General features: G+C 52.6%; 2 protein-coding genes across 3 annotated transcripts; both read left to right on the top strand.

Annotated features, from left to right (window-relative positions):
* The first annotated feature begins 2642 nt into the window (after positions 1–2642).
* Positions 2643–3522, top strand: Sct (secretin). The gene is made up of 4 exons (XM_031384667.1): positions 2643–2824; positions 2906–3007; positions 3113–3217; positions 3328–3522. Exons 1-4 carry the CDS (start codon positions 2739–2741, stop codon positions 3437–3439), a joined length of 405 nt encoding a protein of 134 aa, XP_031240527.1. The 5' UTR covers positions 2643–2738; the 3' UTR covers positions 3440–3522.
* A 1367-nt stretch (positions 3523–4889) lies between these two features.
* On the top strand, positions 4890–12680 carry Cdhr5 (cadherin related family member 5). Of its 2 annotated transcripts, XM_031384665.1 has the most exons (15): positions 4890–5025; positions 5106–5281; positions 5625–5675; positions 7219–7311; positions 7448–7549; positions 7643–7753; positions 7839–8009; positions 8575–8665; positions 8747–8844; positions 8958–9158; positions 9291–9404; positions 9481–9565; positions 9665–10150; positions 11701–11861; positions 12151–12680. In XM_031384665.1, the coding sequence occupies exons 1-15, from the start codon at positions 4932–4934 to the stop codon at positions 12610–12612; spliced, it is 2496 nt and encodes an 831-aa protein (XP_031240525.1). In that variant the 5' UTR covers positions 4890–4931; the 3' UTR covers positions 12613–12680. The 2 variants fall into 2 exon arrangements, with proteins under 2 accessions (XP_031240525.1, XP_031240526.1); XM_031384666.1 differs by lacking the exon at positions 9665–10150.

The following is a 12680-nucleotide window of genomic DNA, read 5'->3' as shown; positions in this document are numbered from 1 at the left end:
AGTCCTGAGTATTGAACCTGGGCCTCATGCATACTAGGCAAACACTGTACCAACAGAACCGTGTCTGCGGCTCTAACACACACACAGACACACATGCACACAGACACACACAGAGAGGGACACACGCACACGCACATTTTATAGCAGCTTTATTTATAGTTGCCTGAACTTAGAAACAACGCAAATGTCCTTCACTGGGTGAATGGATAAACACACTGGTCCATTCAAACAGTGGAACATTGCTAAGCCCTAAAAAGAACTGAGCTACTGAACCATGAAAAGAGTCAAAGCAGATGTAAATGATTATTGCCAAATGAAAGAAGCCAGTGTGGGGCTGGCAAGATGGCTCAGTGGGTAAAGGCCCATGCTGCCAAGCCTGCTCAAGTTTGATCCTGGAACCCACAGGAAGGAGGAAGCCACACCCTACAGGCTGCCCTCTGACTTCCATGCATGCACCCATCTACCCAACCACACACAGGTAAACTTAATTTCTGCACTTGATCTTAGCCAAAAGGCCAAGAAGCGATGCAATTTCTGAAATTTAGAAGCCATTGGAAAAAGATGTGAGCTATGCTTCCAACACCGACAGCAGAAAGGGCAGTGTCACCAGATCAGTGAAGGAGTCTGTGGGCAGAAGGAGTAAGGGTCCACGGGGCCTTCAGGGCTGTGACCCTACTGTGTTAGATACTATGGAACTGGATCCACGGCAGTTTACACTGCCCAATCCAATAGAATGGCAACCCCAAAGTGGCCCCTGGTGGTGATAACTGCAGGGCTTTATTTTATTTTATTTATTTATTTATTTATTTATTTTTTTTTTTGGTTTTTTCGAGACAGGGTTTCTCTGTGTAGCCCTGGCTTTCCCTCAACTTACTCTGTAGACCAGGCTGGCCTCGAACTCAGAAATCCACCTGCCTCTGCCTCCCAAGTGCTGAGACTAAAGGCGTGTGCCACCACCACCCAGCTTACTGCAGGGCTTTATGATACTGCTGTGTTGATGGGGGGTTCAAGCCATTAGTTCCAGCACTTGGAGGCAGACACAGGTGAATCTCTGTGAGTTGAAGAACTCTGTGAGTTCTGCTCTACAGACTGAGTTCCAGGACAGTTAAAAGGGGTGGGAGTAGGGGTTTCCTAGGGCATATGTGATGGGCACGAAGAAACTGAATCCCATGCTTTCAGTTCAGTTTTTCTGTAAACTGAAAACTGCTCTAATTGTTTTTTGAAAGCCTCCTGTAGAGGGTGAGGAATGGGAAGCTCATTTGACAGAGTGCTAGCATAGCTTAGCACGTGTGAAGCCCCAAGCGCCATCACTAGCACCACGTAAAACTAGGCATGTTGGCACAGTCCTAAGACCAGTACCCCAGAGATACTGGCAGGAAGATGTGAAGTTCAAGGTTGCCCTAAGCTATGTAACAAATTCCAGGCCAGCTTGAAGTACATGAGACCTTGTCTCAAAAATGCAAAGCAAAGAACTCCCAAGCTGCCAAACCCCTCCCTCCAAAATGCAAACAGAGCTGGTCTTGGTGGCTCAGGCTTGCAGTCTCTGCTTTTGAGAGAGTAAGGCAAGATTGTTGAGGGTTCCAGGCCAACTTGGGCTATATAGTGCGATCAAAGGCAGCCTGAGCTAAACACTTTGTCTCCCCAAAACTAACAAAAACAAACAATTCCCAATAACAAAAACCATGTGATTTTTTTTTTTCAAGACAGGGTTTTTCTGTGTAGCCCTGGCTGTCCTGGAACTCACTCCGTAGACCAGGCTGGCCTTGAACTCAGAAATCTGCCTGCCTCTGCCTCCCAAGTGCTGGGATTAAAGGCATGTGCCACCACTGCCCAGCAAACCATGTGATTTTTTTTTATCCCAGAGCTATCTCCTAACAGTTCTTTGGGTTTGTAATTTGATTTTAAGGATTATCTTTTTTATTTTGGTTTCAGTGCTGGACTGAACTCAGGTCTTGGTGCATGCTACTACCACTTAAGGTCTGGTTCTCCAAGTGTGAAGATGTTCTGCAAGCCTATTTGTCTTCAATCCCCATCCATAGCTTCCCCCTACCCCACTTCCTTACAACCTCTACCCACCTGTTTTTCCCTTATTCTAACCCATCACCATTTTCTGCTACCAATATGAATAAACTGTTTTCTCCCACCCAAAAATGCAAGCGCGGGGCCTAAGAGGATTCCCATTTTGTTTCAGGTGCTGAGGTGCCTGCCCTTAGGGTGGTTCTCTGAATTTGTTCACCCTGCCCTGGCTTTTTCAGGAGCCCTAGGACACTGGTCTCCCTTTCCCCTCAGAAGTCTGCCTGTCCTTCCTAGGTTCCTCAAGATACCTACAGCTCCTTCCAGACAAGAGTGCGACAGGGTCTTGGTCTAGGCTAGGCTCCAAGATGAGTTGTAGCCTCACAGTACGGTTCCCTCTGCCCATCCCGAACTGCCACCCCTTATTCCCAATCCCTGGTCCCAGATGGAGATGTCCATTTCATACTTGATAGCACTACCTCTCTACTTCCCCCCACCCCCGCCCAGCCAATTGAGGGGCGCCAAGAAGGCGGTAGGGACGGGAGGTGGCCGGACGACAGCTGGGTGGGCGGCCCTGACCTTCCTGCAATCGATGGGGCGTAGCCGGCCGCGCGGAGCCTGGGCGGTGCTGGAGCCCCCCGCAGGCGGTCTGGGCAGCTATAAAGTGGTGGGTGGCGCGGGGTTCAGGCTGAAGTTGCAGCATTTGTCACTTCCAGAGCCGGACCATGGAGCCTCCGCTGCCTGCGCCTCGGCTACTGTTGCTGCTGCTGCTCCTGCTCTCCAGTTCCGCTGCGCTCCCTGCACCTCCCAGGTGAGCGGGATCGGGAATCCGTTTCATCCCGGCCACGCCCACACCTCCTTTTCTGACACTTATGACTCCATCCCTCCCCAGGATCCCAAGACACTCTGACGGGATGTTCACCAGCGAGTTCAGCCGCTTGCAGGACAGTGCCAGGCTGCAGCGCCTGCTGCAGGGTCTGGTAGGGAAGCGCAGGTGAGCCAGCGCTAGGTAGAATTTTCCAGACTGGCTGGTATGGGACAGGCTTGCCACATCCCAGTACAATACTAATTCTACTTTGGGTTTGTGGGTGGGGGGCAGCGAACAGGACACAGAAAATATCCCAGAGAGCAGCCTGGCCCGGTCCAAGCCCTTAGAGGACCAGCTCTGCTTGCTGTGGTCGAATACTCAGGCCCTACAGGATTGGTGAGTGAGTGCTCCATCTTCAGCTGGATTCTTAAAGTACCCAAGCCATGTGGGTGCCTGCACTCTGATGGTCAGACACTAGTCCCCTCACCAGCTATCTCCCTCTACAGGCTTCTACCCCGGCTGTCCCTGGATGAGTCCCTGTCTCTCTGGCTGCCCCCTGGACCAAGGCCTGCGGTCGACCGTTCAGAGTGGACTGAAACAACCAGGCAGCCCAGATGAGGGATGAAGGGCAGTCTCCAGGACCCTGGCTGGAGTAGGGATTGGTTGTCCTTGGCATCAATAAAGAAGGCATTTAGACTCTGGTCTTTTAGCTCATGCTGTGTGATGTCTAATAAAATCGAGGCAGCCTCTGCTCCGTGAGCCTGGCAGGCGTGGACGGATCCATCTATCTCCTTCAGTGGCTAGGACCACACCCAGTTGCCCTTTGAACCTGGGAAGCCAGCTAGGACATTTCTTATCTCTGGCATCAGTGGAACCCCTCTTTTCTCAGCTGAATTCCCTAGAGTCCCACCCTGCCCTGTGGTCCATTTAGCAAAATTTCCAGGGATCAGGGATTTCCCACCCTGGTCCAGCCATGTGGTTAGGGTAAATGAAGCGGTGTGGAGTCGACTCAGGCTGGCCCATAGGGGTTACTTATGAGTGAGAGGACCTGGGTACATCCTGGCTCTACATGTCTATGTAGTCATGGCCCAGCCCTGAGGCCTGACGGTGATGCCATCTCCCAGTAGGCAGCTGTGGGGCCACTGAAGGACTGTGAGACAGTGCTCAGGCTTTACAGAGGCCCAGAGCCTCAGGAAGGTTTTCTGGCATTGAAAGCAGCCCTGAAAAGGCTGAATGGTGAGGGCTATGCACGTCCTTTCAACAGAACACTCCCTACCACCCTTCTGACCCCACCTAGGGGCTTCTTCCCATCTCTGAGAACTTACAGGGGATAGGAGAGGAAGCAAGCAAGACAGAAGCAGGTCTAACGCAGGCCTGGGCTGTGTCCTCACCAGGATTCCTGTCTTCCATCAGATACTGGCTTCCCAAACCCCAGCTCCTAGCTAGCTGTGGCTGAAAGGTTCTATTTGCATCCTATCACCCACCAAGGCTCTGCTAGGCCCCACCCTGGGGGAATTGCTGTGTTTCTCAGACAGCAGGAGCATGCTGGGACACACCATTTCCTTTGGGAGTAGGAGAGGGAAGGGAGGCAACATAACACAGCTCCAGGGATTTTGCTAGAGAACACTGAAGAGAAAGAGACAAGATGAGGGTCACCCTGATGTGGGCTACAGTAGACCCAAGACTATTGGCTCAGCCTGTTCTTGCTCCCAGCTCCCCATAACCCTGCCCCAGCTCCCCAGACTCATGGTTCCATCCCCCAGACCTGCTTCAGCCTCCAGCCCTGACTCAGCCTCCTTAGATCTAAGGCCCCAGAGCCTTGCCCTGGCTCCCCACACCTATTCTCCACTCCTAGTTGTTCTCAAGTTCTTACACCTTATGTGTAGTGCCTGTGGGTTGAGCCCCAGCTAACTTCCTGGAAGTCCAGGCTGAAATATGACCTCATGTCCCCTGTTAGTGCCGTCCAGCGGGAGCCCCCTTGATAGAGGCCATCTGTAAAGGGTCATAAAATGAGGCGGTGCCTGGCAGGGGCGAAGGTCGCCAAGGCAGGAATTGTACCAGCCCTGGAACCAAGCAGGCTGGACCCTTCTTCCAGGTGACAGCTGCTGCCATGGGGGCTCCGGCCCTCCTGTGGCCTCCCCTGCTGTTCCCATTGCTCACAGTACTGTTTGGCCAACCTCTGGGAACCTTGGCCCAGGTCCAAGGTATGTGCTGGGCAGGGGCAGGACGGGTGGGTGGCAGAGCTCTGGTGGAAGGAACCAACTTCTCCTTTGCAACTTTCTAGTCTGCTCTGCGAACCAGACGTTCTTTACATTGGAAGAGAACAAAACTGTTTCTGGGCCCCTGGCGGAACTTTTTGTCCCAGATGACCAGTTGGTGACCTTGGGACCCTTGTCCACCCCTTACGCCTTTAAGATCGTGGGAACTGAGCTGTTTCTCAACGTGACTCCAGATTATGAGGTACAGGCTGTAGGTTGGATGGAATGTACCTTCATGGGGACATACATGGCCGTCCACTCCCCTAACCTGGGTAAGAGTCAGAGAAGGAGGGGCTGAGGGATCTACATCCCCTTGGTAGTGAGGAGCTCTTCAGGCCCAGTGGTTGGTTGGTTGGTTGGTATTGAGGGGGGAGGGCAGGCCGTAAGGGGACAAAGCTGCCAAATGCCCCCCTACACCCAGGACTTCTCACAGATGACTGGGGCACTGGAGCTATACCTGCTCTCCTAGCTGTACTCTCCTGTCCTAGAGCGGCTTAGCTCCCTATGTGGCAAGTGACTCATAGGGCCCCTGCCTTCATCCTCAGGAAAACTCATTGCTTGAGGCAGTCCTGGAGTGTAAAAGAGGAAACACTGTGGTAAGCTCACCCCAGTACCTGACCACCCCTGCCTTCTGTCAGAGTACCCCAAAGACCAAGCTGCTACCTTACCCCGGGGAGTCTGGACATCAGCTCTTTCCTGGCCACTCCCATGCTTCTTTCAGCCTAGACTCTGCCCTGAGCTCCAGACTCAAACTCAGCTATCTTAGAGCCCTGTATTAAGTCAACACCCTGAGACCCTAAGCCTGCCACTCATCCCTCACCTGGGAGACATCTTTACCTGCGAGCCACTTTAGGCCACTTTTGATGTCACCTCACCCAAGGTATACTGTTGGCATTGTTGGCTCTGCCTCAGTTAGAGTCAGACTTACTCTTCCTACCTCTAGTCCCATGAGGCCTTGGTCAACAGTTCTCCTTTCTGACCCTTCCTGCAGATCCATTTGCTGTTTTTGCCCTTGGCCCTCCTCTGTTCCTTCCCCACACAGTGAATCCCTAGAGAGTCATAACCATAACCCTCACTCACATACTTCCACATATTCTTACTGGAAGCCAAAACTAAACGCACATCTGGGTGGGCGAGGCTAGGGCATGCAGACACTGACCTAGTGTGCAAATTCATTTTGATTCCTAACCCTCCCACTTTATGCTGTCCCCCTACCCTATCCCATACATTGTATCCCTCAGCCTCCACCACAAGCCTTTTACTAAAGGGAAGCTTGAAGAAAAACAGGCCCCACACACTTTCTGCTCCACCAGGAGCAACTCTCAAAACCTTCACTCCGGCCCAGCACCATGGCATGTTACCCACACACATCTTAGCCGACGCTTCTAATAGATAATAATAATTAAAAAAACAAAACAAAACAAGACAAAACTTATTTTTTAGGTATATTTAGTGGTGGAGTACCTGCCTAGTATGACTGAAGCCCTGGGCTCCACCTTCAACACACAAGTATACTTCATACACATACATAGACACAGAGAGAGAGAGAGAGAGAGACAGACAGACAGACAGACAGAGAGACAGAGAGAAACATAGAGACAGAGAGAAACAGAGAGAGAGAGGAGAGACAGACAGAAACAGGAAGACAGAGAGAACCGTGGCCTTGACATCTGTCACACCTGAGAAGAGCAGCTTTCCCTCTCTGTCCTCCAGCACCTGGCTGTGTTCACATCCCCCTGAGTCTCAGGAAGGGCTCTCTCGTGGGATAGAAGTGTTTGATTTTAACCTGAAGGCCCCTTTCTCACTATTCTCTTGGAGACCTGTTTTTGAAGCCGTGGGATGCTGTTTTTTCTCCTTCTGATATGTTGCTGGTTGTGCTCCCAGGATTGTCATTATCTCTCTTCGGCACTCCCACCACACACATGTGGCCACACTCTAAAACTGTTTTTACAGTCTGCGTTCCTCCTAGAACAGGAGCTCACAGGCTCCTGGGTAACATTGTTGATGCCACCAGTGTCTATGGAATGAAAGGCAAAGTGACTGACTGAATGAATGAATGAAAGAAGAGGAAGGAATGAATAATGGGGCATCAGAGCCTTGCTCCTCAGCGAGGGGTTGACTTTGGTGACTTTGCTGCAGGTGATGCAGTTCAAGGTGATTGTGGCTGTCCTGGATATCAATGACAATGCGCCAAAATTCCCTTTTGAAATCAAGGAATATAATGTATCGGAGGTGAGTCCAGTCTGAACTGGTGCTGTCTTGAGTATGGAGAAGGCAGGGGACACAGGGTGTCTGGGGACAGCATCAGGGAGATCTATATACAGAAGCCACAGCATGGCTGGACCAACCTCCTCCTCTCCATCTCCAGGACACTAGAGTGGATACAACCGTCATCCCTGAGATAGAGCTGAAGGCTACAGACGCTGACAAAGGAGACATCCTGGTCTACACTCTGCAGGAAGTGACCCCCGTCAGTGCTCCCCCATTCCCACTCATTATCGACAACCCTCACTCTTTCTGATGCCTCCAGGCCTCAGTTTCTCCACCTCCTTCCCCTCCACAGAATGCCAGCAAGTTCTTCTCCCTGGAGGGCATAAACTATCCTGCTCTGAAGTTGGACCAGACCCTGGATTTCTACAAGAACCAGAACATGACCTTCAGGCTGCTGGCACGGGTAAGCAGAGCATCTTCCTGAGTCCTGGCTCTTCTAGGTCCTGTCAAGCTGGGCCTGACCAATCAGGGGCTGGCTGTTACTACAGGATACTTGGGAGGAGAACGTAAAGCCCAGCCATACGGCCACTGCCACCCTGGTCTTGAACGTGCTGCCAGCTGACCTACGGACCCCCTGGTTCCTGCCGTGCTCATTCACAGATGGCTACTTCTGCATCCAGGCCCAATACCATGCGGTTGTCCCCACGGGACACAAACTGGTAATGGGGAGTAAGGAGGCCCAGGGTCAGACTTGATTCTGGAGCCAAGTCAGAAAACATTCAGGGCAGGGATCCAGCCATGGTCCTGTGCTCCCAGAGAGGCTTGCAGACAATTTTGTGATTTGTAAAACAGACGTGAATGGTCAATCAATCAATCATTAACTATCCTTCCCAGTCAGGTGGGGGCGGGACATTCAGATAAAAATCATTGAGGAGTGTGGATCCTATGATGCCAGCTGGGATGTGAGGACTTCAGGGGCCGTTTGATGATAATAAGGGACTGCTAAGTCCTTGTCCAGCTGACAGTCTCCTCTGAGGCCAGTGGTGCCACTGGGTAGGGTGGCCTGCCAAGGCCACCACAGCATCCACTGTACAGAGAGGCGTACACTGAGGCTGCAAGTCTTCCTTCGTAAGTTCTTGTTGCCACTGAGACCTTCTGTGGCCACAGCTCTGTCCCAAGCAGGCACTGCCCCTCCCTCCAGGCTCCAACTCATGTTTCACATCTTGAGGGACGAGAGAGTAAGAGTTGGGGCTCTGAAACCTTAAGATGTCCCCATCCCTATAGCCATCCCCCCTCACCTTGAGTCCTGGTCCCATCTATGCTGTGGACGGAGATCTGGCCATTAACCAGCCGATCACCTACCGCATTATGGCAGGTGAGTGAGGGCTTAACCCCACAGCACCTGGACCCCACAACAGAGGAGCCAGACACCAAACTCCACCCCGAATTCTCCCAGGAAACACGGATGGCACATTTATCATCAACGCAAATGATGGCAACCTCACGATGGCTAAAAGTGTCCCCAGCCCCATGATGTTCACCCTGCTGATCAGGGTGGGTACCAGTACTGGATGATAGACGGGTCTCCTGTGTCCCCAGCTGTGTTCCCAGCTGTAGCCCCAGCGCCATTAAATCCCAAGACCCACTCCTGCTTCCCGACTCCTCAGGCTGATCAGGCTGACATGGCTCGATACTCAGTGACTCAGGCTATTGTGGAGGCTCGAAGTGTCACTGGGAACCCACTCCAGTTCTCTCAGAGCCTGTACTATGGCACAGTGGTAGTGGGTTCTGAGGCTGGCACAGCAGTGAAGGACAAGACCTTCCCTTCGGAGATCCTGAGGATCCAGGCTCAGTACCCAGGCTTCCCGGTATGCAGTCCCTCTCTGTTCACCTATGAGCCCTATGAGTATACCTGGACCCTCTGGTTTCCTCTCTCTGGGTAGACCGCTGGGGGTGGACAGTAGGGCACCAGGCCTAGGGCTCACTGTAGTCTCCTCTAGGACCTCAACTCAGCTGTCACTTATCGAGTCACCAACTCCTCAGAATTCATGATGAATAAGGATATCATGCTGACCACGCAGCCTATGAAGGAAGCAAGAACCATCCGTGTAGAGGTGGAGTGGGGATAAGGGGACCAAAGGTGTGGGGTAAAGAAGGACCCAAGAGCAACAAGCCCCTTTCCTGACCCAGGTAGAAGCTAGCAATACTGTGACTAAGGACACAGCCACCGCTGTTGTTGAGATCCAAGTGTCAGAGCAGGAGCCGCCCTCCACAGGTGAGCCCCCTAGGGCCCCCCAAGCAGGGTGGCTCCTCCTCTGGGACAGGCATATCTGGGGACAGAGGCAAACCCAAGTTTTGTACATGCCACCACCAGAGTCCCCCACACCCCCAGAAGCTGGAGGAACAACTGGGCCTTCAAGTAACAGCACTTTGGAAAGCCCCTCGACCTCTGGGACCTCTCAAGGACCTGCCACAACCAGCTCTGGGGGAAGTGCTGGCCCATTCCCACCTGCAGGCACAACTCTAAGCCCACCCACCTCTGCCTCATCCGTACCTGGGGGGTCCCCTAGTCTTGGAACCAGTACTTCTCCCCAGACAGCCACTCCCGGTGGGGACTCAGCACAGACCCCCAAACCAGGAACCTCTCAGCCAACAGCCCCTACTTCCAGAACAAGTACCTCCCTCATGCCAAGCACATCCAGAAGCGACCCAACACAGACCCCCAAACCAGGAACCTCTCAGCCAATGGTCCCCATTCCAGGGGCCAGCACCTCTTCTCAGCCAGCCACTCCTAGTGGCAGCTCAACACAGACCCCCAAGCCAGGAACCTCTCAGTCGACAGCCACTGGGCCCATCTCAGGTAGTCTAACACATTTCTCCGAAGTCATTGTGACCCTTAACTCAGACAGGGGTTCTAAGATGTGCTCCAGAAAAGGGTTCACCCAGGCTAGCCTGGCCTGGCCACACTGACCACCTCCAAGGAGCCTGTGTCTGGCTCTAGACAGATGGCCCCAAGAGGTCACAATGGGGGTGAACTGAAGAAGGTGTGAGGGGTAGAAGCAGATTTTGGAGCCAGTGAGTCCCATCATTCCCAGGACAATCTGTATTTAGGGTCTTAGGTTAAGTAAGAGCACTACTCAAGATACAAGATAAAAATGAGTATGTTATGGCTGTCAGAGTGTGCTCCCAACACTAGAGAGGTAGTGAAAGGCAGATCTCTGTGAGTTCAGCCCAGTCTGGTCCAGCCTCATCTATGTAGGAATTTCAGTCCAGCCATAGCTACAGAGAGAGAGAGAGAGAGAGAGAGAGAGAGAGAGAGAGAGAGAGAGAGAGAGAGAGAGAGAGAGAAAGAGAGAGAGAGAGAAAGAGAGAGAGAGAGAGAGAACATCTAAAAATGTATGGCTGGATATAATGATACTTGCCTGTGATACTGTAGATACTTAGGTAGGAGGATCACTTAAGCCTAGGAATTCAGGGCTAGCCTAGGCAACATACTGAGGCAATGCTGCTAAAAACAGAAACAGAAAATCAAAAAAACCCAGGGCTGGGAGATGACACTCTTGGCAAAGTATTTGCCTTCCAGCATGAAGACCTGAATTTGGTCCCCAGAACTCACCTTAAACATCTGAGCATGGGGGTGTGCCCTTACAACTTCAGTGTTGGGAAGTCAGAGACAGGAAACCCGAGGATCTCTGGCTGGATAGTTTAGCCAGCTGCAAGGTCAGTTGTAGGTCAGTAAGAGACCCTGACTTACAAAGTACTGTCAAAATGGCTCAGCATCTTGTCTGACAACCTGAGTTAGATCCCTGGGTCCTACACATGCAGAAAACTGACTTCTGCAAGTTTTCCTCTGAGCACAACATGCACTGTGACATGCAGCACCAACACAAATACATATACTACATAATAAACTTCACACACACACACACAGAGGTTCCCCCTGAAAGGTCTTTGTACTGGTCGCTAAGCTGTACCCACTAAACCTTTGCGTGTACATGGTCACAAGGGGCCAGGTACAACTAGCTGTCCCATTGGAACCGTCACCCAGAGGCAGCTTGACAAAGCCACCTTCCTCAAGTGTAATTGAGCCCTGCTCTGGTCTAAGTACAACATATATGCAAAATTATAGTTGAAGGTATCTTATGTGGATAAGACAAAGTTCACTACAGCTGCTTAGCGTGTGCCCTCAAAGGCCTTCCTGGTGAAACAGGCTGGTAGTAGCCCTGTTATCTTGGTAGCCCCAGGCAGGCTCCCTGGTGGAGTTAGTAGCCCATTCTTAGAACCTCAACTCTACATGGTGGTCAGGAGAGGCCTGTCCTATTTCTATGGTACCTTGGCCTGGCCCAGGTTGGGAAGGGACATTCATGGGAGTATTCTAACAGTAAGTGGCCATGGTCTCTTGGACACCAGGAGCAGGTGATCTGGGTGATGGCCAGAGATTTTCTACAGTGGACATGGCAGTGTTGGGCGGGGTGCTAGGCGCACTGCTGTTGCTGGCCCTCATCTGCTTGGTCATCCTCGTCCACAAGCATTACCGACATCGGTTCACTTGCTGCTCTGGGAAGGCTTCGGTAAGGAAGGTTGGGTACTGGTCTAGGTACAGTAGAAAGGGGACTAACTCAGGGCTGAGGAGTCACAGAAAAGGGACATGGAGGGATGAGTGGGAACAGGTGGGGAAATCAGGGCTTTACACGGGAAGGAAAGAGAGGTAGGCTAGGATGGGTGTTCTGAGACCAAGCGGTGGGAGTTGGGGGTGGGGCAGAGGAAGAGTGAGAGCCAAGCGGTGGGAGGAGGGTTCAGAAGGCACTCGTGGGAGTCATTTCACTGCTGCTGATGCCTTTGCCCTTGCTCCACTCTTAGGAACCACAGCCGAGAGGCTATGACAACCTGACCTTCCTCCCAGACAACAAGGCCAAGTGGTCGCCCACCTCCAACCGAAAGCCAGAGCCGAGCCCTGAGCCTGCCCAGCCGCCCCTCCCTCCTCCTAGTCCCACGTCCTCCAGTCTCACGCCCCCCAGCTCCGCTCCTCCTAGCCCTCAGCCCAAAGCTTCCGGGTCTCCTAAGACAGTCCAGGCTGGGGACAGTCCTTCAGCCGTGAGGTCTATCCTGACTAAGGAGCGGCGGCCGGAGGGGGAGGGCGGCTACAAGGCCGTGTGGTTCGGCAAGGACATCGGGGCGGAGGCTGACGTGGTGGTCCTCAACGAGCCCACCGCCGACGTGGACAGCGCCAGTGCCTCGGGAAGTGAGGGCAGCGATGATGATGACCCTGACCAGAAGAGTCTCCGCCTCAACGCCACGGAAGAAGCTAGCATTTACATCTAGCTCAGCATCCTGACTCTCCACCCCAAGCCACTCCCCTTTCCTCAGCTAATTAAAGTAGCACTTTCGAA

Source organism: Mastomys coucha, unplaced genomic scaffold (assembly GCF_008632895.1).
Source record: "Mastomys coucha isolate ucsf_1 unplaced genomic scaffold, UCSF_Mcou_1 pScaffold21, whole genome shotgun sequence".
NCBI lineage: Eukaryota > Metazoa > Chordata > Mammalia > Rodentia > Muridae > Mastomys > Mastomys coucha.
The sequence above is the reverse complement of the archived record's forward strand: the minus strand, read 5'-3'. Positions and strand labels throughout refer to the sequence as shown.

Excerpts from the sequence above, each read along its gene's own strand:
- Sct (XM_031384667.1), top strand. The coding sequence starts at position 2,739 with ATGGAGCCTCCGCTGCCTGCGCCTCGGCTACTGTTGCTGCTGCTGCTC. Across the intron at positions 3,008-3,112 it reads GGTCTGGTAGGGAAGCGCAG|CGAACAGGACACAGAAAATA; the intron begins GTGAGCCAGCGC and ends GGTGGGGGGCAG. Across the intron at positions 3,218-3,327 it reads ACTCAGGCCCTACAGGATTG|GCTTCTACCCCGGCTGTCCC; the intron begins GTGAGTGAGTGC and ends CTCCCTCTACAG.
- Cdhr5 (XM_031384665.1), top strand. The coding sequence starts at position 4,932 with ATGGGGGCTCCGGCCCTCCTGTGGCCTCCCCTGCTGTTCCCATTGCTC. Across the intron at positions 9,159-9,290 it reads CTCAGTACCCAGGCTTCCCG|GACCTCAACTCAGCTGTCAC; the intron begins GTATGCAGTCCC and ends AGTCTCCTCTAG. Across the intron at positions 9,566-9,664 it reads GCAGGAGCCGCCCTCCACAG|AGTCCCCCACACCCCCAGAA; the intron begins GTGAGCCCCCTA and ends TGCCACCACCAG.